Here is a 26,027-nt window from a genome sequence, read left to right as displayed (position 1 = left end):
AGTGGCAGGTCCATGTGGTCAGCAGATGATAGCAACAAAATAGGGAGCAGTTTGGTTAATCCTGTATCATGAACTGGTAGTCTGCAAGTGACAGTGGAGACCAAGAAGAATGCCAACCCCACCTCCAAGCTGGATGAAAAAAACAACTATTTGGGGTTAGTTTGGGAGATCTGGGAGGGACCAAGTTTTCTAACAATAGGTTGGGGATTTCAAAGGATAAAGTGAATGGGTACTTCTTCACTTCTGTCCTCCAAGGACTGAGAATTTTATGGGTTTCTCTTTGTTATAGAAATTGAAATAAAAGACAATGACTCAGCCTTCAAAGAGCAGGGACACAGCTTGGTTTTCAACTGCAGCTATTTTGAGAGCTACTGAATATAATTGTTGACAAAGAGTTTAAGTGTTTTCTAATCTAAACAGCCCCTCTGTACTGTTAACCCATTAAAATGTAAGTAGTTTAAAACATTTTAAAAGTATATATATATGTATATTATATATTTATATGTGTGTGTGTTATTTTATGTGATTGTGTAACTTTCTGTGTGTTTGTATCAATCTGTCCAACTAGCTTACAAACACCTTTCTTATGGTCAGGAAACCTATTTTATATTTCTTCGTAACCTCTATAGGAATTAGCATGGCATACAACTCATGTTCCTTAGATATTTCTAGCCTGTTTGGATTATTTTCTTGAATTTTTTAACATTCATTGTCTGCAGTGAACTTTGTTGTTCAGTAGTTTTTTAGTCATGTCTGACTCTTCTGGACCCCATTTGAGGTTTATTTAGCAAAGATAATGGAAGGGTTTGTCATTTCCTTCTCCAGCTCATTTTACAGATGAGGAAACTTAGGCAAACAGGGTTATGTGACTTACTCAGGATGACACAACTAGTAAGTATCTGAAGCTGGACTTGAACCCAGGAAGATAGAAGTCTTTCTGACTCCAGGCTGGGCATTCTATCCACTGTATCACCTAGCTGCCTTTAAGCAGTGGACTAAATAACTGTAAAATTAGCATAGGCTTATGGGCTTTGGCAGGAAAGAAATTCTTAAAGGAATATCATTCAAATTATTGTTCTATATTTTTCTTAGCTACAGTAGTAAAAATAAAACTGTCTTTACTAAAACCACAGTGCTATACTACTGTGGGAGAGGAAAAAAATCTATCCAAAATGATGATAGTACAAATTCAGTATTTTTATCAGTCATTTTAAGGCAGTATTGGGTAAAGAAGGGAATGATGAAAATTTGATTGTGAGCCAAGACAGAAGAGAATTTAGGGAAGGTATGGTGGGAAGAGTAAACTAACCTGCCCTGCCTCCCCATGCAAGTTATGTTAACTTTTCCTTAAAAGGCATTGAAATTGTCTTGAGATTTGAATGCTTTAGGAGATTAATTCTCTGGTGATAATGTTTACTATAAAATTTTGAAATAATCTCTTTGTTCTCTCTGAAGCAAACTCAGAGCGTGCCTCTTCCTATGTGAACAAAGCCAGCCAAGGCTGACTCTACACTCCTTAAGAGACCTTTAACCTAAGACACTGTATCTTGAATAATGAGACTTTCCTTTGTATCTTATTATCTATAGACATATACTATGTTATGGCATATTAGTGGTAAAGAAAATATAGACATCTTAGGTCGTAATTTCTATGTGAAACTTTGTCAAACTCTGTTATCTTGTTGTATTTACAACCTATGCAATTAGGAAATTCCTTTCTAATGGTCTAGTTAGTCACTTATGGAGATCATGAATCTGAAGGACACAGAACACTTCTTTGTCCTAAAACATATTTAAGGCTGCCCAATTCTTTGTATTGGTAGCCAGAACATTTCTGGCTCCATAATGCATTATGTTACCGTTTTCTTTAATAGGGAATTGATTAATTAATTAATTAAATCATAAAATGTATGCATTTTTAGCCTGTTGCCTTTTCTTAAATTAAGTTTTCAGGTCAACACTGGCCATTGATGCAGCTTCCTGGTTATCTGGTTACAAAATACCTAGGACCTTGAGAAGAGATAGTAATTTTTTAATTGTTTATTTTTAAGCAATAGTTAAGCATTATTAAAAAAAAACCTCAAAACTGTTTAGGTCAGGTTAGAATATATGAAAGTCCTACTTCTGCTCTGAAAACCATTTTCTTTAAGAATTCTTGGCCAAGCATGACCCTATCCTAGACCTCATTTCCTTGATCAGGTTAGACCTAGAACAGGAGGGCTAGAATGGAATTCAAATGACTTCAAGAGGAGGATGACAGTTTCATAGAATTTTGGAACCGCAAAGCTGGAGAGGTCCTTTGGAGACCATCTAGTTCAAACTTATGATTTTATAGATGGGGAAAGGGAAGTCTGAAAAGACTTGTCCATTTCTGTGCAGCCATTAATGAATGGTAATGCTGAGACCAGAAATCATATCTCCTTCCTAGTCCATTTCCATTTCCCTCCTAAAATATATTGCTTTCCTGATCAAGACCAGAACTAGCTAAAACCATGCTTGGAAAAAAGTTCTTTGAGGGTGAAAAGCCTGAAACAAAGCAAGAGAACATTCTGATGAGAATAGGGTCGGGATGTGGAGGGAAGGAGTCACAGATGATATCTCCAGTATGAATGCAGTTGTACTGGGAAGGGGTGACCTGTTTCCCCCACCTTGTACCCTATACCTTTAGAAGAGTTTGGAAAGGGGAGTCAGTGTGGAAATTCATTCTCCCAGTAAAAAGAATGACTCCTGGGATGTCAGACTCCTGGGATGTCAGCCTCCTGGGACAAAACTCCATTAGCTCTGTACTAAAGTTCTGTTTTGGGTTACTATGTTAAACTTAAAAACTTGTCAAAATTTGTTTAAAAATTTTGTAGTCTCAGATACTTTTTCTAAACTAGATTTATTAGACTCCTTAACAATCGCATGTTAAATTATTTCTATGCCTCCTTTTTATATAACACAATCTACTTTTATCTTTTAAAGGGGATATGAAAGTATATAAAGCTTCATCTTTTTAGGGTAGAAATGAATGATACAGAAAAGTGAAATGTTTAAAAAAAACTAAACACAGTGTATTTTGTAAATGTCATTCTCTTGTTTGGGTTCAACTTGAGACTAAACTCAGCATGTATTAAGTATGGCTAGGTCTTTACAATGAGATAATTATTATTCTTAACTGGAATTCAATCACAATCCAATTCCAGTGAATAGCAAACTCCTTGTTTCTCATTCCAGGTGAATTTAATGGTGAGCATCATTTGCCAGAGTATGGCAGAAAAATGAACAAATATTCTAGATGGGAAAACATTTGAACAAAAAAGGTTATATTTATCTTTGGTTATTTTTACTATAAATCCAATTTGGAGGCAAATTTGTTTAAAAGATAATTTTAGGAAGACCCTTTGTTTAATGATGTAATTTTGAGTTCCCTCAAGAATGCAGCATTTTAAACAAAAGAAGAAAAACATAATATAAAAATGTCTATAATTTTATGCCAAGTAACTTAAGCCAAATGGTAGGAAACCCCTTAAAAAGAAAAGAATACCAGAAGAACTTGAAAGCAGAGGAAGAAAATAACTTAACTGGCTCTGGAAATGATGGGTTTAGGCACATGTATTACAAGTTGCCCTCACTGGCTGATCTCTTAATTAGCTGTCTGTGCAAACAGGTGAAGGATTGATAGGGCCAGCAAGTTTTTCATCCCCATCTCTTCCCTCAACAATTTTGCCAACAGAGCTTCATCTCTCTCTCTCTCTCTCTCTCTCTCTCTCTCTCTCTCTCTCTCTCTCTCTCTCTCTCTCTCTCTCTCTCTCTCTCTCTCTCTCTCTCCCTCTCTCTCCCTCCCTCTCTCTCTCTCTCTTTTTTTCTCTCTCTAACACACACACACACACAAAACCACACACCCCTAAATCTCCCTTAATTTAGTGAGAAGGTAGCATTCACTCTCTTACCACCGCAATGCATGACCTTTCTCCATATTTTCTTACTTGTTGGAGAAATGACAAAACAGGACTTTCGCATTTTTTTTCCCCATTTACTGTTTTCCCATTCTCATCCCTTCCCCCTCCCTCCAATCCTCCAGTTGTCCTCTAGTTATTCTGTGACTTCAGCTCTGGCTTCCATTTCCAAGTATAAGGTTGAGCCCTCCTACTTGAACTTCACTGTGTCAGGGCTGGTAGTAACCTACACCTTTAATTATGATAACTGAGGTATACGTTTTTGTGGTTAGGGAGGATGATCAGGACTTGGTTATTATACTTGATGTGCTTTTGCCTTCTTTCCAAAAGTAGTTCTTGCTATTAATTAAGAAAAGGTGTTGAGCAGTAAAACAGAATTCTGGCATGAGAGGTATCTTTAAGATGAAGGGCTGTCGTCAGGGATATACCTTAGTTAGTTTCCATGAGATGTTGAAAGTCTAAGACTTTCAAGATTTTTCTTTCGCCCTACTGAAGTCACTTTTTTTTTTTTGAGAGGACCCTCCTAAGAACCAAGGCAACATGCTAGATTGTGCCTTTTGATTTGTAAATGCCAATTTTGTATTTTAAGAAGGGTAAACTAAGTAGGTGAGTAAAAGAGTATAGTTAAGGCAAGTTTCATATTTGTGCTACTCCCTTGAAGATCTCGTCAGGTTTTCTCTCAATCTATTTGTTTTTTCATATGAGGATTTCTAAGGTAATCTCTTATAAAAATATTTTAATTAAAATATATTTTATTAATGCCTTGTCTTTTGTTTTTATATCACAATTACTTATGGGAAAATGATTTTACTAAACTATCTTTGAAGCAAGATTAGAATGCATGGAATACTTGTGAATATACGTTAAAATTGGGAAGATGCAAGTCTTACCATATCATGTGACTTACTCATGGCAGCTTGCCCACTACTCTTGCTCCTATGGCTCTTCATTGGGTTGAGTGACAACACCATTAGTATGGAAGACCTCTAAACAAGCCATAAAATTTGGCTTTCAGAAATATACTGACATGAGCTGAGAATTCTAGGGTCCTGGCTTGGAGAGATGAATGCCTAACCACACGCCATTGGTGAATACATTGCTGTTCTGTTTACCTTTTAAGTGACTTGACAAACAGAATTAAACTAGGTAATGATTATGTGATGAAAGGTTCTAAACAAATTTTTAGACTAAAAAAAAAACCACAACAAAAAGCACAGGGTGGCAACAATTAGGTAGTGAAATATGGTATTATTCCCATTTTACAGTTGGGGAAACCAAGGCAGGCAGAGTTTAAATTACTTTCCCGGGGTCACATACCTAGTAAATAAATATTTGAGATCATATTTGAACTCAGGTCTTCCTGATTCCAGGCCCAGTATTCTAGCAATTTTGACACCTAGCTGCCAATCTGATTATTTTAAGGTACAATTAATTACCCAGAGTTCAACCTCCTTTTAATGATCTTTTAATTTATATTGTTGTAATCATTGTGTATATTGTTCTATTTATTTTACTCTGCATCAGTTTATACAAATATCCCCAAATTTCTCTGAACTCCTATCAATAATTTCTTAAATACATAATAATACTCCACTATATTTATAAAACTTTTTTTTTACAACCACTCCCAAATCAATGGACACCTATTTTGTTTCCAATTTTTTGCAATCACAGAGTGTTACTACAATTTTCTGGATATATATTAGACCTCTATTTCTGTCTTTGACTTCTTTGAGATACTCTGTGGTACAGTTTACTGGATCAAAGGATATGGATACTTAAGTCACTTTTCTTACATGATTCCAAAATTATCTACAGAGCCCAAATTTATCTACTGTTGGGTCAGTTCATAGCTCCATCAACAGTGTATCAGTGTTCCTGTTTTGCCATCATCTTTCTAATAGTGACCGTTTGTCATCTTTTAGGTCAGTTTTTCTTGGACTATCCCTGAATCTCACTGAGAAGGCCCTGTATTATTCTAGGATTGATACATTCAGCATAATGTCATCTACAGAATCTGTACATTGCCCTGCTCTAGACATGCAACTGGAATGTAGATGTCTTTATGCACACAGACGTACATGCCACCCAGATTAAACACAGACTGCCCAGAGTTCTCAACTGAAATAATCAGAAATGTAAAGTAGGTATGAATAAGTCTTTAATTAATTTAGAAAGAGTGAAGTACTTTGATCACTAGATGAAATCAGATGAATGCCATGCAGGAAACTTATTGGGATTGTTAGAAAAATCAGACATTCTTCTGGGACAAGGTACATTACATCAAGTCAGTTCAAGATTGAGCATTCCAGAAAGAGATTGCAAGAGTAGTCAACTGAATGGTTGGTGGTTTAGAGGATTCTCTTTTGGGAGAAGATTGAGTTGTTCTCTCTCTCGCTTCATTAGTGTCGGTAGGAATGTCCAGCATGCTGGTAGCATTGTCTCTTTCCACCTCCCCAGCTGAAGATAAAAAAAATCCCAAGGGAAAGCAGTTTGAGGGCTCCACAAAGCCACTGACCTTTGGAGTCCAGCAGAGAACTACACCTAGGGGAAGCCATGAGGATTCCTTAAAGGACCAAAAGGGCTTCCAATATCCAAGAACTGTGATTTTATCTTTTGGTTACATGAGCTTTCTAAATTTTGGTTTACTTTTCCAATGAACTTATGTGCACCAGTGAGAAAGTACCCTTATATTTCAGGGGAAATGTTTGTGTTCTTAGTATACTAATTAATATAGCTAATTGTCTGGGAATAGCTAATTCTTAATGGGAAGCACACTGGATGGGGGCTCATGGATGACATATTGGAAATCTTCCAGCTCAAGTATGTCCCCAGAAAAGTTTGATACACAAAAATGGTTATTTTAGAAGGATCAAGTACTGGGTAAGTCCCAGACTCAGTGGGGGTGATTATATATTCCATCCTGCTGTTGGCAAATACTAAGAAGGCAGAAAACTCCTATGTTTCTCAGAAAGTCTATGGCCTCCTATCCCCCACCTCTGTCTCTCTTTTCATGGCTATACTGATTAGTCTAAGGAGTAAGCTGAGTATGGATTGGCCCAATCAGAATTAGGTCAGAGCCCCCCTCTACAGGTTAATGTTGAATTTGCTTCATTTCAACAAATCCTAGTTATGTGACCTTGGGGTCAGCTCCCTAGAGAAATAGAGGAAAATTTGATACAAAATATAGTATCTTTTTTTTTCTTTTTTCAAACCCCAAAGAATAAACAATTTACAGTGTGACATTTAACTCGTAGGTATATGCCTGCAGCTTCTCCTATATTCTGGCTTCCTATTACTAGGTCACCCTAAACCCAGGAGTTCTAAGAAAGACATATTTCGATTTTTTTAGCCCCCATTCTGAATATTCTTTTGAGTTGGCAAAGCAATACTGGAAGTGTAAGATAGTTCTCAACCTATCCCATCAATTGAACTGATGTTCTACTCAAACCTCAGTAGAGATGCTAGGTGAAGTACTCAGAAACTTCATTTATTTATATTTATTTGCTTGTATTCATTCATTCATTCATTCATTTATTTATTTTACTTAGGAACTTTAGGTGTGGGTGTTGGCTTCTCCTTTCAGTACCAGTCATAGATGCTTTTCCTTTTGATGTTTAATTGTGTCTTTGCTGAGTAGTGTATCACATACCCTTGACTCTCCTTGACTGACTTTCTGCATCAAGATTAGGACTGACAAGATATAGAACTGAGGTGGTCAATAAAGTGTAGATTCCTAACTTCCCTGTTACATTTATCTTGGATAGGCATTGGAGCTGGACAATTTTTGGACCAATTTTATTGGAGATAGAGAGTAGACTGGATTGCCTTTCAGAAATTATGTGGTAAAAGCTTCTTAAAAATCAATATTCTTTCAGTGATACTATATGTACAGCCCTCCCTCACTCAAAACAGTCAAGTGCAAGTCATGTCATCATTTCTCTGATAGAATAGTCTTCTTTGGCAATGAAGGATGAACACAAGACTATATGGCAGTGACCATAGAACACCTCTACCTATGAAGAATCAAAATTTTGAACAACTCAGAGAGACCCATGTTGAGGGTAAGTCAAGTTACATCCTGCATTTTGTCAACCTTGATTTGATAAATGGTATGAACTTCCTTGAGAACATGTATGACTGTAATGGATGGGAAGACCATTCTTGTGGTCAAGGAGAGGGAGTGAGTGAATAGAGTGCTGCACTGATATTCAAGAAATATTAAAAAACCTAGAAGAAGATCTCTAGTACATTGAGTAGATCCCTGATGAAGAATTTCTTCCTTCCCTTTTCCGGAGACTATTTTGAGCAGATGTACTTGGCAGAGCAAGGCTGGTCTCATGATATACCTTTTTAGCCTGAATAATTTTACTCTAGGTATGGGGAAAGGGTATCAAATAGGCATGATGGATAGTATTACAGCGATTCACTGGAGGGCTCAAGAACATTACTGCCTAGAACTCAGTTTCAAGTCACTTAAATGCCTAATCACATAGGGTAGTGATGGTGGTGATAATTTTTTTTAATTGAGGGAACTAAGGAGCTACCCCCTTCACAGGCGAACAAGCATTGGCCGGTTTTCTTCCAGAGATTAAGTCATGGAAAGGAAAGACTTTGAAGCAAGGGGCTTGAAGAGGCAGGAATGGTATTCACTGAAGGAATTCCAAGGTGTCTTAGGTCGTTTAGACAAAAGATTGATGGCATCCCTCAAACAGCTGTCTCCGCAGCTCCTTCTTGAACCGGGTTCACAGGATGCGGCCTGAGCAGACTTACAACCGCCCCTCCTGCCCTGACGGAGATACTCAATGGCGTTCAGGTAAACAAGAGAGACCAGCCTCTCCACCAGGCAAGTTTCCAGCAATCCCAGTGTGTGCCAGAGCTGACCTGGGGGAAACCACACTGGGAGGGAGGGGAAAGGCGAAGAGAGTAGGCTTCATTCTCCTGCCTCCCAGCCTAAAGTTATTTGATCGCACAGAAAGTGAGTGGGCTGCGGGGGCGAGCTGCAGGTGACCCTCACCCACCTGTAGGAAATGTGAAGGAGGAACGAGGGAGAGGAACGAGAAGCAGGGGAGGAGGGGCTCTTTGGAGAGGGGGGTAGTTTGGGTCCCAGTCCCGACGAACGCTACCCTCACCTGCCGCCAGGAGTCCCCTAGCAGGGAGGGAATCTCGGGGGGAGGAGAGAGGGGGCTGGGGCTGCGGCTGGGGCTGGGGCTTGGGGGCGGGGCGGGGGCAGAACACCTGGTGGGAGGGCGAGGAGCTCCTCTCCCAGCTTCCAGGCGGCTCGAGGAGGGTGCCGGCGAGCGTGCCCAAGGCTGGAGTCCCAGGTAGAAGGGGCTGGCTCGGGAGCCCAGCGAGGGGAGGGGGCCGGGCGAGCCGATCCCAGCTCCGAGTCTTGGAGGGGCTCCTGGCTGGGCTGCCTCCGCGGGGCGGCTGCGTTTCCGCGGCCAGGGCACCCAAGAGGGGGAAGTTTCTTGGCTGGGAAGGATGCGATTGTGTTGAGCTATTCCTGGTATGTCGGGCACTGGCCCTGCAGCCGGGAGCTCCGAGGACTCGGTTTCCAGGGGATCCGGGAAGGGAATGAGCTCCGTTCGGGGAGGGATAGGGGCCAGAGACCCCGGGAGGGAGGGGACGGGACGGGACGGGACTGGGAGGGCTCTTTCTCCGGGAGGCTCAGGCTCCCCGGGGTGGCGGGCTGCCCTCCCCCTGGGGCTTGCCCTCCGACGTGGATTTGGCATCCCACGGCTCAGACAACCTAAACCACAAGGGCTGGCACGGCCCATGCCCAGGGCACAGCCGGAGGAGTAGGCGGCGGGCGGGCCGAAGCGGCTGCTCCACATGGCCCCGGGCTTCAAAGCAGCTGCGTCGGGGCAGCCAGGGCCGGGAAGGCTGCGGTGGTTCCGGGGGAGCGCAGAGGAGGGGAGCTGCTTTTGAAGTTCAAACAGTTCTTGGGGCTGTCTCTCTCCTCCCCCTTCTCCCCTTCCCCCTCCCATCTTCCTTCTCCTCTCGGACTGCCCTGGTCCCTGCGGACCCTGGTTCGTTTTCAGGGCTTTGTAGAAAGCAGTTTCTTCAAATTCTTGTGGTTTCGGGGCATTAACAAACTCCAGAGAGCAACAAAGGGGAAAGGGGACTGGGACCATTCCAGGCAGAGTGGAGTGACAAGCCGCGCTGCCTCTTGGTCCCCAGTCCCAGAGCAGCCTCGTTAAGTTGTGCTGACCCCCCTCCCCAATCCCGCCCCTCCTCGCCCACCCACCCATTTCTTTCTCTTTCTTTTTTTCCCTCCCCTCTTCCTCTAGTCATGGAAGGGAGAGAGGATGCGGAGTCCAACTGTGCTGTAGCATTCGCTGAAGCTCAGAGATGGGTGGAGGTGAGTGCATTCCCCCCCCCCTTTTTTTTTTACTTTCCCCCCTTCACGATCTGGTGGCTTTACAGGGGGTTCAAGGGTGACGTTTAAAACCCAAACTGCGTTATTCTTAACGACCCTTCCCTCCCTTCATCTTTGCTACATGGTGGGAGACAATCGATTCAGAAGTGGGTAGTTAGCGGGTAAACTTTTAACAGTTCGAGTCTCTGTCTGTTTTTTAGCTCCCTCTTCCCCTGCAAGTCTCTCTTTCTATTCTTTAAATTATTCTTAAGGTGCAGAGTGAAATAGGTGGTAGTTTGTCCATCACCGTATCAGGTGTCCAGATCCATGCGGACTGTACCAGGATCAGTTGTCTCCCTTGATCCTATCTGGGTCACAATCCAGAGGATGTAATGGTCTGGTGGAATCTCTGCACTAAACCAAAAGGGAGGAAAGAGAAAAATATATTCCTTTTGTTCATATATGACTAAGATGCTGTAAACATCAACCGAACCAGGTTTGTCTCTGTATGTGTGTCTGTGTGGAAGGGAGTGGGGCATGGGACTGAAGCGGCGAAGGGACTTGAAGGGACAGAGAATGGATGAGTAAATACTAAGGCAGTAAACTTGCCTATGAGATTTAGGAGAGGATCTCTAGGGGAGTTTTAATTCTCACTGATGAAGGCTGCTACCGTATTCCTGGGCTTCTAGTACAGCATAGGAGTTCTCTGCTTTCACTGTGCCTTAGAAACACCATCTTCTTGTAGTTTTCTATTCCCTAATTTCCTTTTTTAAAGAAATGTGAGCTCCTTGAGATTTTTCTCTCTGTGCCTTTACATCTACGCTTTGGGTTGAGTTTGTCCCTAAATAGGTTTTCAGGATGATTCCTGGAAGCTTATGGAGAAAGAACACTGGTGGGGAAAAAGTTTTCTCAGTAAGTGTGCTAGACTAGCATACACACACACATAATGTATATTATATACATATATTCACAAAAATGGCTTATTGGAACATTGTCTTGCACATTGGTACTCTTAGCATTTGGAACCAATGTTTATACTTTCTTAGTTTATTGAAAGATGGTTTTTTTTGGAATGAATTTTTGAAGACTATACCACACAAAATGCAATTTTTTAAAGAATGTAAGTTTTAGCAGGTAAAAAAACAAGTAATAGATTAATTTCTTTTTCCTCACAGGTTTATTTACTAAGCATCTCTTTGGACAGACATTTTGATCCCTTAGCTTGAAGATGAATTTTTTTCCATATTTTTAAAAAAAGCATGTAGAAGGCTTGAGTAGGCTAAGAAAATAATATAGAGACTCTTTAATTGAAATGAGAATAAAGGACCTCCCTCCCCCATTTGCTTAAAAGAAAATAACTTTTCTCTGTTTGGCTATATTTTTAAGTATGTACTGCAAAAGTAAATTTGCATGTATCATTTTTTTTGAGACATTGTCCTGGACATCTTAGAAGAGGAAGTGTGTGTGTGTGTGTGTGTGTGTGTGTGTGTGTGTGTGTGTGTGTAGGAGATCAGAAAGAATGGGGTATTTTTGCTGTTGTTTATATTGGACATTTTACAGTTTCTAAAAGAGTATTCATGGTATTTGTATGTGGGACTTCATGCTTCTCTTTTCTTTAGAATAATTATAAATATGTTTGACTTCCACAAGTGTGTGTGTGTGTGTGTGTGTGTGTGTGTGTGTGTGTTCTGGTTTCTTTGAACTAAAAGTTCAGTAAGTATTGCAACTTTCCCATGAACTTAATGAAACCTATATTTTAGGATCTTCCATGAAATAATCCCAATGAAGGAATGTGTATTTGTGTTGTATAATTATGTTAAGTATATAAACTTTTCCTCTCCTCTTTCCTCCAAGTTAAAGATCTTCAATGATTTTGAAATTTCCAATAAAAATATTTTTAAGTGTAAGATTATGATTTTGGAGGAAAATTACTGTGCTAGAAACTAGATAACTAATTTTTTCAAAGGATGTATCAATTTAATATAACTAGCCAATATAATTAAAAATAAATGATTCTTTTAAAATACCAGCAGCTATACAAAGGGAGAAGTGTTGTTTGTGTGAATATTTTTACTTCTAGAAAATGATAGAAAATATTTACTGTTCAGATTTTCCAATCTTAAATTTGTAACCTTATCTTTGTGGTTATCATGTTAAGGAAAATTTAAGACAAATTTTAATATCTTTTATTCTCTTAAAAAAAAGAATGAATATAGAATGAATATACAAGAATAGCTTGGATTCTTTCATGGTATCAACTCCTTTCTGACTAAACTAGAACCTTATAAATAATAAGCCATAGATAAAACCTTTTTTGACTTTCACATTTTTTGGCTTTCACATTTTCTTGACTTTTTGAGGTAGGTGGAAAAAAGAAAGATTGTTTTTTAGTTTTGTGTTGTACTTGTTGAGGCACTTTTGCCCCTTTTCTTTTCTCTTTCCCCCCCTTCCAATCTCTCACCTCTAAGCAAATTAGCAATACAAAACAGAGACTTTAATTTTGCCACTTTCTATTCTACTTTTCTTTGTGGTTTTGAATATTCAAATATAATTGGTTCTAGTGACCTTGAAGGCTCTAAGAGTACTGTTGACTACTAGTACTAGCTGTTTAATTTTTTTTCTTTCTTATTCTGATCTTACGTACTTGTGAGTAACTTGATGGAAATAAATTTTTATTATTGGGGAGGTTGTGGAAAGGGGAGGCATGTAAAATAGAGTATGAGGTTAAATGCTATAAATATCATGATGTCAGAATGCACAAGTTTGTGGTTGGTTTGATTTTGGTGGCTCTAGGTTCAGTAGGAACTATATTAGATAATTTTTTTAATGCCTTTTGCTTTTATATCACATTTCATACCTTCCCCCATCCCCTACTCAATGAGCCATCCTTCGTAAGGAAGATTTTAAAAAGATGGAGAGGTGTGGCAGTAGAACAGTGGACAGTAGTTCATCAAAACTACAAACATACGAACTACTTCTAATGGTATAGACAATATTCCACACACATAATCCCTTACTTCTGTAATGAAGGTAAGAGAGTTCATATTATATTTTTCAAAAACCTGAAAACAATATGGTTTGAAATGTAACTTGTAATATTAAAAATGTGGTAGAGCTAGTTTATGACTAAACAACTTTATTTTTAAAACCAAGTGTACTGTAAGTAGTTAGAAAGAACAGAAATTTCCTTGACAAGCTGGATTTGAACAAGGTCGTAGAGTACAGCATGAGACATTTGAAAATAATTTGCACTCTTGAATTCTGGTTCACTTCTCATCTTTATTATCTTTATTCTATATACCTTTTTTTTTTTGAAACCTCTGTCTCTTAGTTTTGTGGTTTGTGAGCACTGAAAACTCTGAGTCTTCAATGAACAAATAAAAAACCATTGGATTTGAAAAACTGAGTTTGTTGTGCTGAATACATGGGAGGGGGGGAAATAGTCATTAATTAGTAAGCTATCTGCATCCAGAGAAATAACTGATAAATAGAATTATGTATAGAATAATTGTATATATATGTGTGTATGTGTGTGTGTAGACACACACACATACACATATACTTATTTGTGTCTAAAGATAGCCAAGGGGGGGAGAAAAAAGAGGAAAATGAATTTACATGATACCTTTATTATATATTTAAAAGGAATACTAAGTTGTACACAGTAGATTTGCAGTTTCATGTATAATCATCTTCTTTAAAAAATACTATGTTATGTTATTGATTTAGATACATTAAAACAGTATATATGTAAAAAAGTAAGATATGTGCTGCCGTTCAGGGGAAGAATATGGAAGGGGTGGGGCTGGCAATTGTGGAACTAGTTTATTGTATGAAACAATTTCCCCACTGCCTCTCTTTTCTGTCCTTTGGGTTTTAATTTTTTCTGTCCAATTTTTGACCCTTCACTTTGCTGACTCCAGTATGACCTCCTTTCTTAAACACCACCAGTAAGAAAATGAATCCCTCTACTGAGACCTGTTGCCTCTGTCCTCTTGTCCTCTTTTTATAAGATTGTACTAGGTTTTCACTTGTGACTTAACTCTGTCTTTTAAACATTAAATTTTCTCCAAGCATGAATCATTCAATCAAAGGGACCATGTGACTATGCACTGTGTGAAGTGCCGGGGATACAAATACAAAAAATGAAACAATCCCTACTCCCAAGAAGCTTATATTGTAAAAGCGAAGAGACAACAGATACATATAAAAATAACTGTAGCATTAGCATAAAGGGAACAAACACAAACATGTACAAAATAGTGAAATACAAGGCAATTTTGGAGGATGTGTACTAGCATTTGGGATCAATGAACTATAAAGTTGGTTTCCTGTATCCCAGGTGGTATTTACTTGTGTCATATCTATCTTTCTATAGTATATCTGGTATTAGTTTTAGCACAAGGCTATGACCACTAAGATCAGGGATTGTTAGAAGTTATTTTTATTTAATTTTTATTTTTTAAATGATGTTGAAAATCTTTTTTTGTGTGTGTACATTACCATAGTTTCCCCTATTTCCCTACTTCTACCCTCTCCCAGAGAATTATTCCATATAACAAATAGCATTTTTTATAGACAAGCAAAAGAAGAGGAAAAAAATTCAGCATAGCTAACAAATACATCCAAAAATGTCTAACAATATATGCAATGTGTGACACTTGTGAACCTCATATCTTTAAAATATTTTGGTAACCACTTCAATATTATTGGTTTCTTTTGTAAATACTATGTATTTATGCATTTAATTGCAAATACTGTGTATTTGTGCATTTAAAGACATTCTCAAGAAGGGACCATAGGCTTTACCAAATTCCCAGAGGGATCCATATTACAAAAAAGGTTAAGGACCTTTGGTTTGATGTGATTTCTTTTTCCTCTTCACATTCTCCAAAGCTGAGCTCCTTGTCTGGGGGTAGATAATTGAGGACGGTCTAGGAATCTGCTTTTCTTCCCTTCTCTGTATTGAGTACTAGTACACTTTCTTCTGCCCTAATGCTGGTCTTTATTTTTTTTTCAGATTTTCTGCAGCTCCTGTCAGGCTGTTCTAATCTTTTTACTTCTGTAATGTTTTTCCTTAGGAAGATGCATCTGAGCTCTAGACTACAGTGCTGGTTTGGAAAATGCCAACAATAAACTTTATTTTTGCACTGTAGAAATTTTTTAAAAAAATCATTTTGTGTTTTTATGGTGCTTTCCTCACTACAGCTCTGTAAAGTAGGCCCATTCCTGGCTCTGCCACTTAATACCTGTAAGACCTTGGCCAAATTACTTCCCTTCTCTGGGCCTCATCTACAAAATGAGGTTGGACTTTAGGTTAATATTTAATTCTACTAAAGCGGAATTCTAAGTTCATTGACAGTTCCAAATCTAGGATTTGCATTTTATAGATGAGGAAATTACAACGGAAAGGGGTTAATTGAATGTGCTTTGACAATCTGGGTCTACATAGGACTTGGATTCAAGTATTGGGTAAGGGTAGAATTAGATGAGCTTTGAGGTTCTTTTCAGTTCTATGATTATGACTTACCATTTGGTAGTGGTTAAATGGCACATAGTGATACAGTGATATAACAGTATGAAAAACAAAAGAAAGTCATCACCAAATGAAATGTTCAGGGCTCAGGGAAATATTCATTACTCAAGAGACCATTTCAGAATGATGTAAAAATGATGAATGTTACAGGTAACTTTTAAAAATTTGTGCTCTGGAGGAAGAGAAAGTAATATCTGACATATGAAACGATATATTTTTCCTTCACAAGGTGAAAGTCTTCTTTTTCATGCCTTCCCTCCCCATCCTTAGCCCTAAACAATGAATAACTGAATTTAGGATGTTAGATTCAGTGATCTTCCATTGTATGAACTCCTTGGTAATGATATGAAATTTGTATAGACTGACAATTAGAGTTACTGTGGTGGATGAAGCAATGGAGTTGAAGTCAGCAGATGTGGTTTAGAGTTATAGCATTGCCTTTTACTTTGTCCTTGGATAAGTTGCTATACTTTTTTTTTAACCTTTAGTTTATCTGTAAAATAGGGATAATAGTAGTCCTACTACTTACGTATTAGGGTTGTTAGTAGCCAACAAGATTTAGAAGCTTTGCAAGTTGTGGTTTTCAGTTCTTTTTGTTTTAGTCACTTTTATTTATGGCTTGACAGAGAAATTCCTAACCTTTTAAGTTTTGAAAAAAATAAGTTGAAAGCTTGTATCTTAGTACTCTTGTAGCATAGGTGGAAATCTGTACTTGATACTCTTAGGCAAGATTTGAAACACCTTTCTATAGCCCTGCCTTGATAGTACCCAAAGTGAAAAGTACTGACCCTCCTTGTGAATTGAGTTTCTATAATTTGTGTTTTTATAGTTTTTCAGATCTTTCATTCTGCTATAAAAATCCAAGCAAATCGCAAATTAAAAATTTTAGTTTACTAAAAGTTTATTTAAATTGAGCATTTTTTGTTTTATTTTTTAAATGGTAGTCGATCAATTTGGAAATTATCATATATTGGTATTTGAATATGGCGTGTAAGTGTTGTATACTATAGGTTGTGAAGACATTTTTTTTTAACATTTAGGAATGAATTTAGGTCTGCACATACTTTCCAGGGTAACCTGCTAGGTTTGCCCTTCATTCCCCCAATTAACTGGTTGGTTTTAATTTCATTAGTTGAGAAAAGCAACTGAAAATGAAGAAATTTGTTAAAGTGTTCTTCATATTCCTTGTTATTGGCATGGAGACTACTTTGGATTCTGAAAGCCAATGGCTAGATGAGCTTAAGTCCTGGGGTGTCCAGTTTTGAGTATGGGCTTAGTATTCTATGGTAATTCTACTTGTTGGAAGAAATAGCTCATGTCAATGAACTCGTGGATTGTTGAAGGTATAGTATAAGTTGCTTCAGTCCAAGTTGTCGTTGAAGTCATTTCAAAACATGGATTATGAAGTTAAGTTTAAACCAGTGGAAATGGATTTTTGTTCCATTGATTATAAAAGTTCCGGAATCTATGTAGATATCGCTAAGTAAACCCAAGACAATTAGGAGATGAGTACTTAATTGAAAGTATGTGCAGAGTAATATTATCATGTTGTGTTAAAAAAGTATTTGTGTTATAATACCTTGAGAGTGTTAAATGTATGGCCCAGTTACTCAAATGTGATCCTACCTTCTTTCTTCCTGCTCAGGTATAGGTACTCTTCACTATTTCTCTTTAGTGTTTACCTTAGATAGAGATACTGATAAAATAGATAACACACTGTCTATACAATTTCATAATATTATAAGGAGATTATTATTCTGGGGGATATTCTATTATTTTAGGGAATATTCATTTTTGCATCTGTTTGATTTTTACTGGATGAATTTCTAGTCTCTTTTGAATACAGTTTTCTCATTGAGATCCAGGATTAATGTTCCAGGGTTTGCTGTGGTCAGCACAATGTTATCCTCAAACAGAAGTATATGAACCTTGCCATTCACAAAGAATACTTATTCCACCTGGACCTTGCACAGGGAGGGCCTCCTCTGCGACAGTGTTGAACACTGTAAACCAGGCAGACATCTCACTATTTTGTATCTTACTTGGTGCTAGTAATCAGGGTTGTTGAACAGTGGCTACCAAGATATATATTTGTCCATATTTAGAAAATGTCTTTAATTAAAATGATTTTACATCTTAGATGTACAAGTCTAATCCAAAGACCTGTTGAGTCGATAAATGTGAGAAAAGATGATAACATTCAGATCTGAGTCTCTCTGTCTAAGGAAGTTATTTGAAACTTTTCAAAAAAATTAGTTTATTTTTAATTTATGGAATAAAACAAGCATTTGCATAACATAGTATAATAAAAAAGATGGTTGAACATGAAACAGCAAATCTTATGTACAACTTTCTATTCCTTTTTATCATGTAGATTTCTTTTTTTCTTCCCCCCCAGACACAAATAAGAATATATGTGTAGAATTATTCTACACATATTTCTATTAATCACTTCTTTCTCTGGATGCAGATAGTATGTTCGGTGGCTTAAGTTTTTCACCCAAGAATAGAGATAACAGTTGAATGTTGGGTGGTAAACATAGCATTCCATTTGTAATCAGGAAAGGAAATCAGATACTTATTAGGTGTATGACCCTGGAGACATCATCTAAACTCTCTATGCCTCAGAGTCTTCATTTGTAAAACAGAAATGAAACTAGCATCATTGCTTATGGAGAAGCTCTAATGAGACGATCTATGTAAAATACTTTGCAAACCTTAAAGTGCTATGTCAAATGTGAGCTATTTCATACATCTAATTAGTCAAACAGTGAGAATTTTTAATAATACTCATATCTCAGGTTAGGAAAGGGCTTTCCTAATAGAGCAATTCTCTAAATCTTGGATGACCAAGTTTATCGGCCATCAGATGTACAAACGGATTGTGTTAGATACTGAAGGGTACACATTCAAGTCCTTCCTTTTTTGATAAAGATTTGACTTTTAAAAAAAAAAGTGCTTATGTAATAGCCTGACTCTAAACCTGTTCAGGTCAAGCTCTAGTCTTCTTGGTTAATGTGTAAATCTGAGTTACCATTAGAAGGCTAATTTTGTGCCAATAATAATGAAGAAGGAATTTATTAATAGATGGTTCTCTGCACTAGAAAAAAGCACTGACTTTGGAATTAGGAGGTCTCAGTTGAAGTTCTGCTAATTACTAACTCTGTGCTTCTGGGCAAGTTATTCAAACTCTTTAAGCCCCTATTTTCTCATCTGTAAAAGGGGGACAATACTAATTACCCTGAACACCTTGCAGGGTTGTTTGTCAAGTAAGGTAAGTACTTGACAAACTACAAACTTTTAAGTGGGATACAGATGTAAGGTCAGGGTTTTGTTTAATATCTGCTTTGTGCAGAGTAATGTGCTAAGCCTGGGTAGGCATGAGGAAGGAATGAAAGACAAGACTACTCTCTAAAAGCTTACAAATATAAATGAGAAAGCAAGATAAACACACATGAACGAGATTTACTTGGAGCAGGCATCTGCTTATGTTATATGATTTCTAGGCTTAGGAGCTTGACTTGAAAATTCTTACCTTGTCTGTTCACCTAATGGAAGAATTCCTTTCATAGGGGATAGGAAAAGTGGAATCTAGGGGAGTCATCACACTTGCTTGAATTCAAGGATCAGTTGTTAATGTTAGTGTCTTGAAAGTGAGCTTTGATAAGTGAGAAGAATGCATCAGGGAATTGATTTATTTGTTTTTGAAAGAGTAGGAGTACAAAGGAGGAGGGAAAGTGATAGATTATAGAGTGGAGATGATGAGGGATTATTATTTTTATCAAGGGGATTACTGGAAACATAAGTATCTCCTTCAGTTTTTTAATAGGACTAATCTTGAACATAAAAGGGTTATGTAATGGCAAGGCAGAATAGGATTAAGTATTAAAGCAAGTGGGAAGATAAATGCCCAGTGCTATAGAGTTTAGGTAAGGAGGCTATTAATGATGACAATTTGGATAGCAAGAAATGAGTGAGTTGGGGAGAACATAGGCAAAGATGGAAGCCAGAGGTCTTTGGTGGAAATGGGACTATCCATGACTGATGCGTTTAGTAATATAATCGTGGCAGCTAACATTTTGGTAGCTTATCAGAGTTCACAAACTATTTTGTATACACTATTGCATTTTGACTTGGGCAGCTAGGTGCTGCAGTGAACAGACTCGGGCCTGGAGTCAGGAAGGCTTGTTTCCCTGAGGTCGAATCTGGTCACACTTACTAGCTATGTCACCTTGGACAAGTCACTTAACCCTGCTGACCTCAGTTCCCTCATCTGTAAAATGAGCTGGAGAAGAAAATGGCAAACAACTTCACTATCTTTGACAAGGAAATCCCAAATGGGGTCACAAAGAGTCAGATGTGACTAAAAATAACTGAACAACAACATTGAGTTTCACTCCAGCAATAACTTTGTTCCGTCTGCTAAATATTGTTAATAAGTAAGTGATCATGTGACTCTGGATCTATAATTGTTAAATAGGAGATACATGTTACCGTAAAGTATTTGCCAGTCATGGAAGAGATCCTGTGCAGATTCCAAACCTTTCTTTTGATTGTGAGATTCTCCAAGTGATCCTATTTGCAGATCAGCATGTTTTAGTTGCATTGAACCTCCTCTGTGAAGCAGATCTATACTGTTTGCACATATACATTATACTGGAAAAATCAAATGTATAAAACCCCCTACATTTCTTATATTATGACATGCAACTGTAGCACATAAAGGCTCTGGGGCTTACTCTCCCAGTCCAATTTGAACTAAAAGTTTGGGTTCCCAGGGGAGGTTGCCCCCCCCACCCCCACCCACTGACTTCTCTACACCTTGATCCTGGAGGAGATTGAACTCAAACTTAAGTAGTTGCTATGAAACATTTCTTCTGAAATATATATATGTATATATATATATATACATATATACATACATGCATATATATATGTGTGTGTGTATATATATATACTTTCTTCTATGTTTCAGTCCCTGGGGACAGTGGACTCAAATTCACTTCTGGGTGTGACCTAACTAATGAATGAGTCTCTCTCTTACAGGCAGGATGTGGTATCTTGGCTGCTGGCTTGGTCCACTGCTTGGCTGGGTCAAGCGGGTTACTCTTCAGGGCTTGGCTGGTTTGGCTGTTGTGGCTATGACCGTTTTTGGTCTTTGATATTCATTCACCTAGAATGGGGAAAGAAGAAACCCAGCATAGGCAGAAGGAACAAAAGTACCCTATGTCCAAAGCCACATGGCAAACCAGTGGGTTTTATAATGTTCTTTCTTCCTTCTCACTTGAAAGTTAACCAGGAAAAGAAAGTTCCTCCATTGTAGCCACTCTCAATTCTGACTCAGTAGCCAATTAAAAACCTTTAGGTGACCACACACTAAGCTAACAGAAAACAGACTTAGAATAGCTGCACGTGCTCCGAAGTAACGGACAAGACCCTCACACTGCACATTTCTAGAAGCGGGCCCACACATGGGTTGGCATCAGGCAGAGCAAACCACACATACTTTAAAGTCTGGGCCTCTAATGGCCAGTTTTCTTGTTATAGAATCACATAACAGCTCATTGAATTAGTCCACTTGTATGCACTTTATACATGGATAATGAGTTTGGTTCCAGAATTGAGGACACAGGGAAGAATCTGGGAAATTGTGTAGGTGTTTTAGTAATTTCACACCCTTCACTGGAATAAGAGCTCATCTTTAATAACAGTAACCTTCAGGTGACACTATATGGTTGCTTATCATAGAATGCTAATCTCAGAAGAGCTATGTGACAATCTCAAGGGTGATGAGAAGATGAATAGTGCAACATATTGAGACGCTCTGTGCACTAGAAGTGGTGAGACAGGGTGAGACTAGGTAGTGCAGTAAATAGAGCACGAGCCCTGGAGGCAGGAGGATCTGAGTTCAAGTTTGACCTCAGACACTTACTTGTATGACCAGGGGCAAATCACTTAATCCTGTTTGCATTCTCCCCCAACCCCAAATGTTAAAATAAAAGAAGAATTGGTGAGACGTCATTGAGGCTATTGTATTAAAGGAGTTGGGCTGATCATATGCTGAGGATGAAAAAGAATAGATGGACAATGTCTAGTTTTATTTCTGTATTACTAAAAGAATAAGAGAAAACTTTTGTCCAATTGAGTAGATCCTCTGTAGAGGATTTGTGGGACCACATGGAAAAGAGTTGCAAATGACAAAGCCTGAGGAATTGTGGTCTGTATTAGTTTAGCCACACTGATCAAAGGATAGGTTCATTAAAACGTTTATCAATACAATTAAAATTATAAAAGAATGGAAAGTCTTACTTATTGTCTGCCTCCTTGCTTTTCAGATATGAGTACTTAGTCACGATCCATTTAATATTTCAAAGTATGCTTTAACATCTGAACACAGTTTGGTTTATTGGAAAACAGTGAATTGTGACCCAGTCTTTATATCATTTTTATTGGGCAGCTGAGATTTTTGTTTAAGATCTTGGGAATGAACAAATGCTTTAACATGATGAATTCAGTTCCTCAACTGTACTCCTGTCATTTCTTCCCCCTTAGGGATGGCTTTGCTATCAGTTCCTTGCTATAAATGTATTTAAAATATGAGCTTTACACTGTTGTACTGAAGAGAAGCCCTTTACGATAAAAGAAAGAAACTACTTTATTATACTGTTGAAAGTTACTGCCATACAAGATATATGCCTCTTTTCTTGTACTTTTACTATTCCCTTGCTTTCAGATACTTTTCTGATATTTGATGTTTGCCAGATAAGAAGAACTAAACATCAACATCACTATTTTACTAAATTGGTGGTAAGTGTGCACAGACTGAAAATACTCAGATAATACCTATCAAAACAGATTTATAGAAAGGTAAAATTTTGCACGCCGTGAAAAGTTAATGATGTGTTCATGTTGTGGGTTTCTCTTATTGCTAGCCAGATGGATCTATGAATACAGCCTTCTCCCATTGGTAGGTTTTCCCCACCTGAAGAATCATAGAATTTCTCTGGACCTGAGAAGTTGTCCAGTCCTTAACTAAAAAAAAGTATCTCTGAGAATGTGCCATCCTTCTTGGTCTGACTTAGCCTGCAAGATTCTGGGGCATTGAATCTAGCCTCTTCATCCTCTGCACTATATGAAATCCAAATCTAGTCTGCACTGGGGCTTTATTTTGGTATGAATTTTGTGATGAAGGGGATCATTTGCCTTCCTTTTTTTTTTTTTACTTTCAAATACCACAAACTGGAGGCATAAATGTTAATTTAGATACCCCATATGTGTGAATAGCTTTTTATGAGCAGCAGGGTCTCTAACATTGAATTTTGATACATACTGCTGCAACTATAAATCATAGACCAGTTGTACTTAAGATTCTTCACATGCATAAATAAAATTTGTGTTTTTCTGATTTCCTTTAAACTAATATTCTAATGCCCCCTATGTTACTGCGTTGATATGAGGAACAGTTATTTTCTGCTAGTGTTCTTCTAATCTGTACCCTTTAAATTGTCATCTTGGTGAAGTACTCTGAAGAAATTTGCCTTTTATTCACTCGTCATGGAAGAAAAACTCATAAAACATTTTTTTTCCACCCAGGAAATACAGTTATAATGCCTTACTAAAAATAAGGAACAGTTTTGAAGAGAAAACCTTTTGTCTAGGTGAAGACAGTGAGTGGCTTTTGGGGGTATTTATATTTGAATAGTGCTCCACTACTCAAGGATAAAGTCTACATAGCTGAATATTTATGCCAATTTTTGAGCAAAGTTAGGCTTGAAAAATGCTTGAAAGTGCCAGGGATATTACTAAGATTTAGCTTGCCAAATAGTCAATATTTTTGAAATTTGGCTCTAACCATGGTAAAAGAATGTCTTTGACTGCCACTCTGCTTTACTGTAATCCTTTTGTGTAAGGAACTGAATCTAGTTTTCTTAACAGATTCCATATGAGAGTCTGGCTTCTTTTAAAAGAGCCAATCAGAATCATTCAAATTCAGTGGTTGTGCTGAGTTTTAAGGCAATTGTCTAGTTGTTTAGGAAATTGAAATAATAATTAGTGATGGCAAAATGTTTTGCAAACTTAAAACGTTTTGGAGAAAAATTACCCCTTGAGTTGGTTATTTGAGTATCAAAACATCTGTTCTAGCACTCATCTCAACAGCTGAGACCTTGGTAAAAAAAGTGAAGGTGCATTGCTCTCCAGTCAACAAATGAGAACTGGCATGGGTAAGACCCAGACCTGGCACGAAGTTATTCTTGGTTTCATTTCTGGAGACACTGGGAATTTTTCATGATTTACTCTATAGGACTTAGGGAGCCTTATGGCTCCTTCAAACTATTATCTGTGTCTACTTATGCAGTATTTTTAAACACGCTTTGGTTGTAGGTGAGTGCTTCTTTCTGTGACGAGGTAGCTGAGTATTGTTCATGTCTGTATTTTTCCAGTTCTCCAGATAGATGGGGCTGCTGATTATTAGCAAGATTTTGACTGGTTTCACTGGTATTGTGTCACATAAGCTTGGGGAAGCGGGCATTGGGAAACTCTTACTGTTGCATCATGATGACTTTTTTTTGTTTGTTTGGTTTTGGGTTTGCTTTGGATTTTGATTGTGGTAACCTTATCTGCAAATGTGAGTTTTGGGAAAATGACTATCATCAAAGCAAAGTTCAAAGTAATTGCATTTACTTTTAGTAAATTTCATTTAGTCATAAGCACAATATTTGTTTTTAAATATCTGTGATTTCTAGATTACATTTCAAGATGCCAAATATACATTTAATGTTTTTGTACCTTTCATCTCCCCCAATTCTACCTGATTTCTAATTGCAGATGGCAAAAACACAGTTTTGAAAGTAGGGCAGGTGCATTCTGCAATCTGTTTCCCCTAGATTTTCAGTTTTTCCACTGTTTTCAAGTGCCAACTGTCAGTATATAAAATAGCAGTCAGAGAGAATAAAAAGTAAAGTCTGTTTTTATTTCTCAACTTTCTTAAGGAGTGTTCCAAGATCAGGTAACAAGTACAAGACAAATAAAGGGGAGGGGAAAAAAATCAGTGTGGCATACACAATTCTCTGCAGCCATTTTATCTTCTGAAATTAGCTGGTTTGGGAGTGAGTTTTGTGCCTATTTCCTAAAGGCCCACTTTTTTATTGCATTTTGTATTTTTTAGCATTAAAAATCAGGTTCAGTATCATGCCTTTAACTTAACATTCTCCAAAGAGAGATTTTCTACTGCTTGGCAGCTGGTGGCAGAGAGAGATATTTAAGCTATGCAATTAGAGCTACTCAGATGTGATTAAATTTACGATTGCTGTATGTTAAATGCGTAGTAGAATCTTGTGCAGTTTCCACTTGGGTTACCTACAAACTATTTCTTCTTAACCATTCCTGTGCCTGAAGAGTGAGGCATTCATTGATTTTCACAATTCCAGAAATATGGTGCCTTGGAATCAGAAGAATAAAACAGTATGTTTTTGTTGTTTTGTGATGCCAGACTTTGTGATCCTATTTGGGGTTTTCTTGGCAGAGATAACAGAGTGGTTTGCCATTTCACCCTCCAGCTCATTTTACAGATGAGGAAAGTGAGGCAAACAGTTAAGTGACTTGCCCAAGATGCCATGCCCTTTACTTCATCAGGTATCATACTACATTCCTATAAATAAGTGAATGTGAGACCCAGAGTCAAGTATTGTCAAGTAAATGTCTGAGGCTGGATTTGAACTCATATCTTCCTAACTCCTAGACCAGTGCTGTATCCATTGTGTCACAAAGCGGCCCCTTCAGAGAGATAAGGGGGCAAGAAAAGGGCAAGATAGTTTAAGAAAGGTGCAAACTCACTGTGAATGATTACTAAAGAACTAAGAAAGGGTGATCTGACTCATTTGCTATGATTTTACTGTTAGGAAAATTTTTTTTATTCTTTAGATGAGAAAATGGGAAACCTTTGTTACTATTTATTGCAAAATATATTTTAAGTTTAGATGCCCTTGGAATCTTCTTACTTTCAGTAAGATATTAAAAATCCTACTTTAATTTCTTATGTAAAATGCAAGGTGAATTTTTGTTAAGGTTCATTTCTTTCAGCCTCAGTTTCCTAATCTGTAAAATTAGGGGGTTAAATGATCTCTATAGTACTGTCCCAACTCTGGAATTTTGTGATTCTGAGATGACAAATGAAAAGTCTGCTTGCTTGAAG

General features: G+C 37.7%; 1 protein-coding gene across 32 annotated transcripts in view; it reads left to right on the top strand.

Annotated features, from left to right (window-relative positions):
- The first annotated feature begins 9,040 nt into the window (after nt 1-9,040).
- LMO7 (LIM domain 7) overlaps nt 9,041-26,027 on the top strand; it is a 246,962-nt gene continuing 229,975 nt past the window's right edge. For 12 of the 32 annotated variants that reach the window (XM_072622280.1, XM_072622278.1, XM_072622250.1 and 9 more), the window contains exon 1: nt 10,232-10,302. In XM_072622280.1, the coding sequence (XP_072478381.1) occupies nt 10,234-10,302 (69 nt within the window). In that variant the 5' untranslated portion in view covers nt 10,232-10,233. The other 20 variants (XM_072622272.1, XM_072622267.1, XM_072622251.1 and 17 more) reach the window with 6 other exon arrangements.

The sequence above is a fragment of the Notamacropus eugenii genome, chromosome 6 (genome assembly GCF_028372415.1).
Source record: "Notamacropus eugenii isolate mMacEug1 chromosome 6, mMacEug1.pri_v2, whole genome shotgun sequence".
Taxonomy (NCBI): Eukaryota; Metazoa; Chordata; class Mammalia; order Diprotodontia; family Macropodidae; genus Notamacropus; species Notamacropus eugenii.
This window is presented reverse-complemented; position numbering and strand designations above follow the sequence as displayed.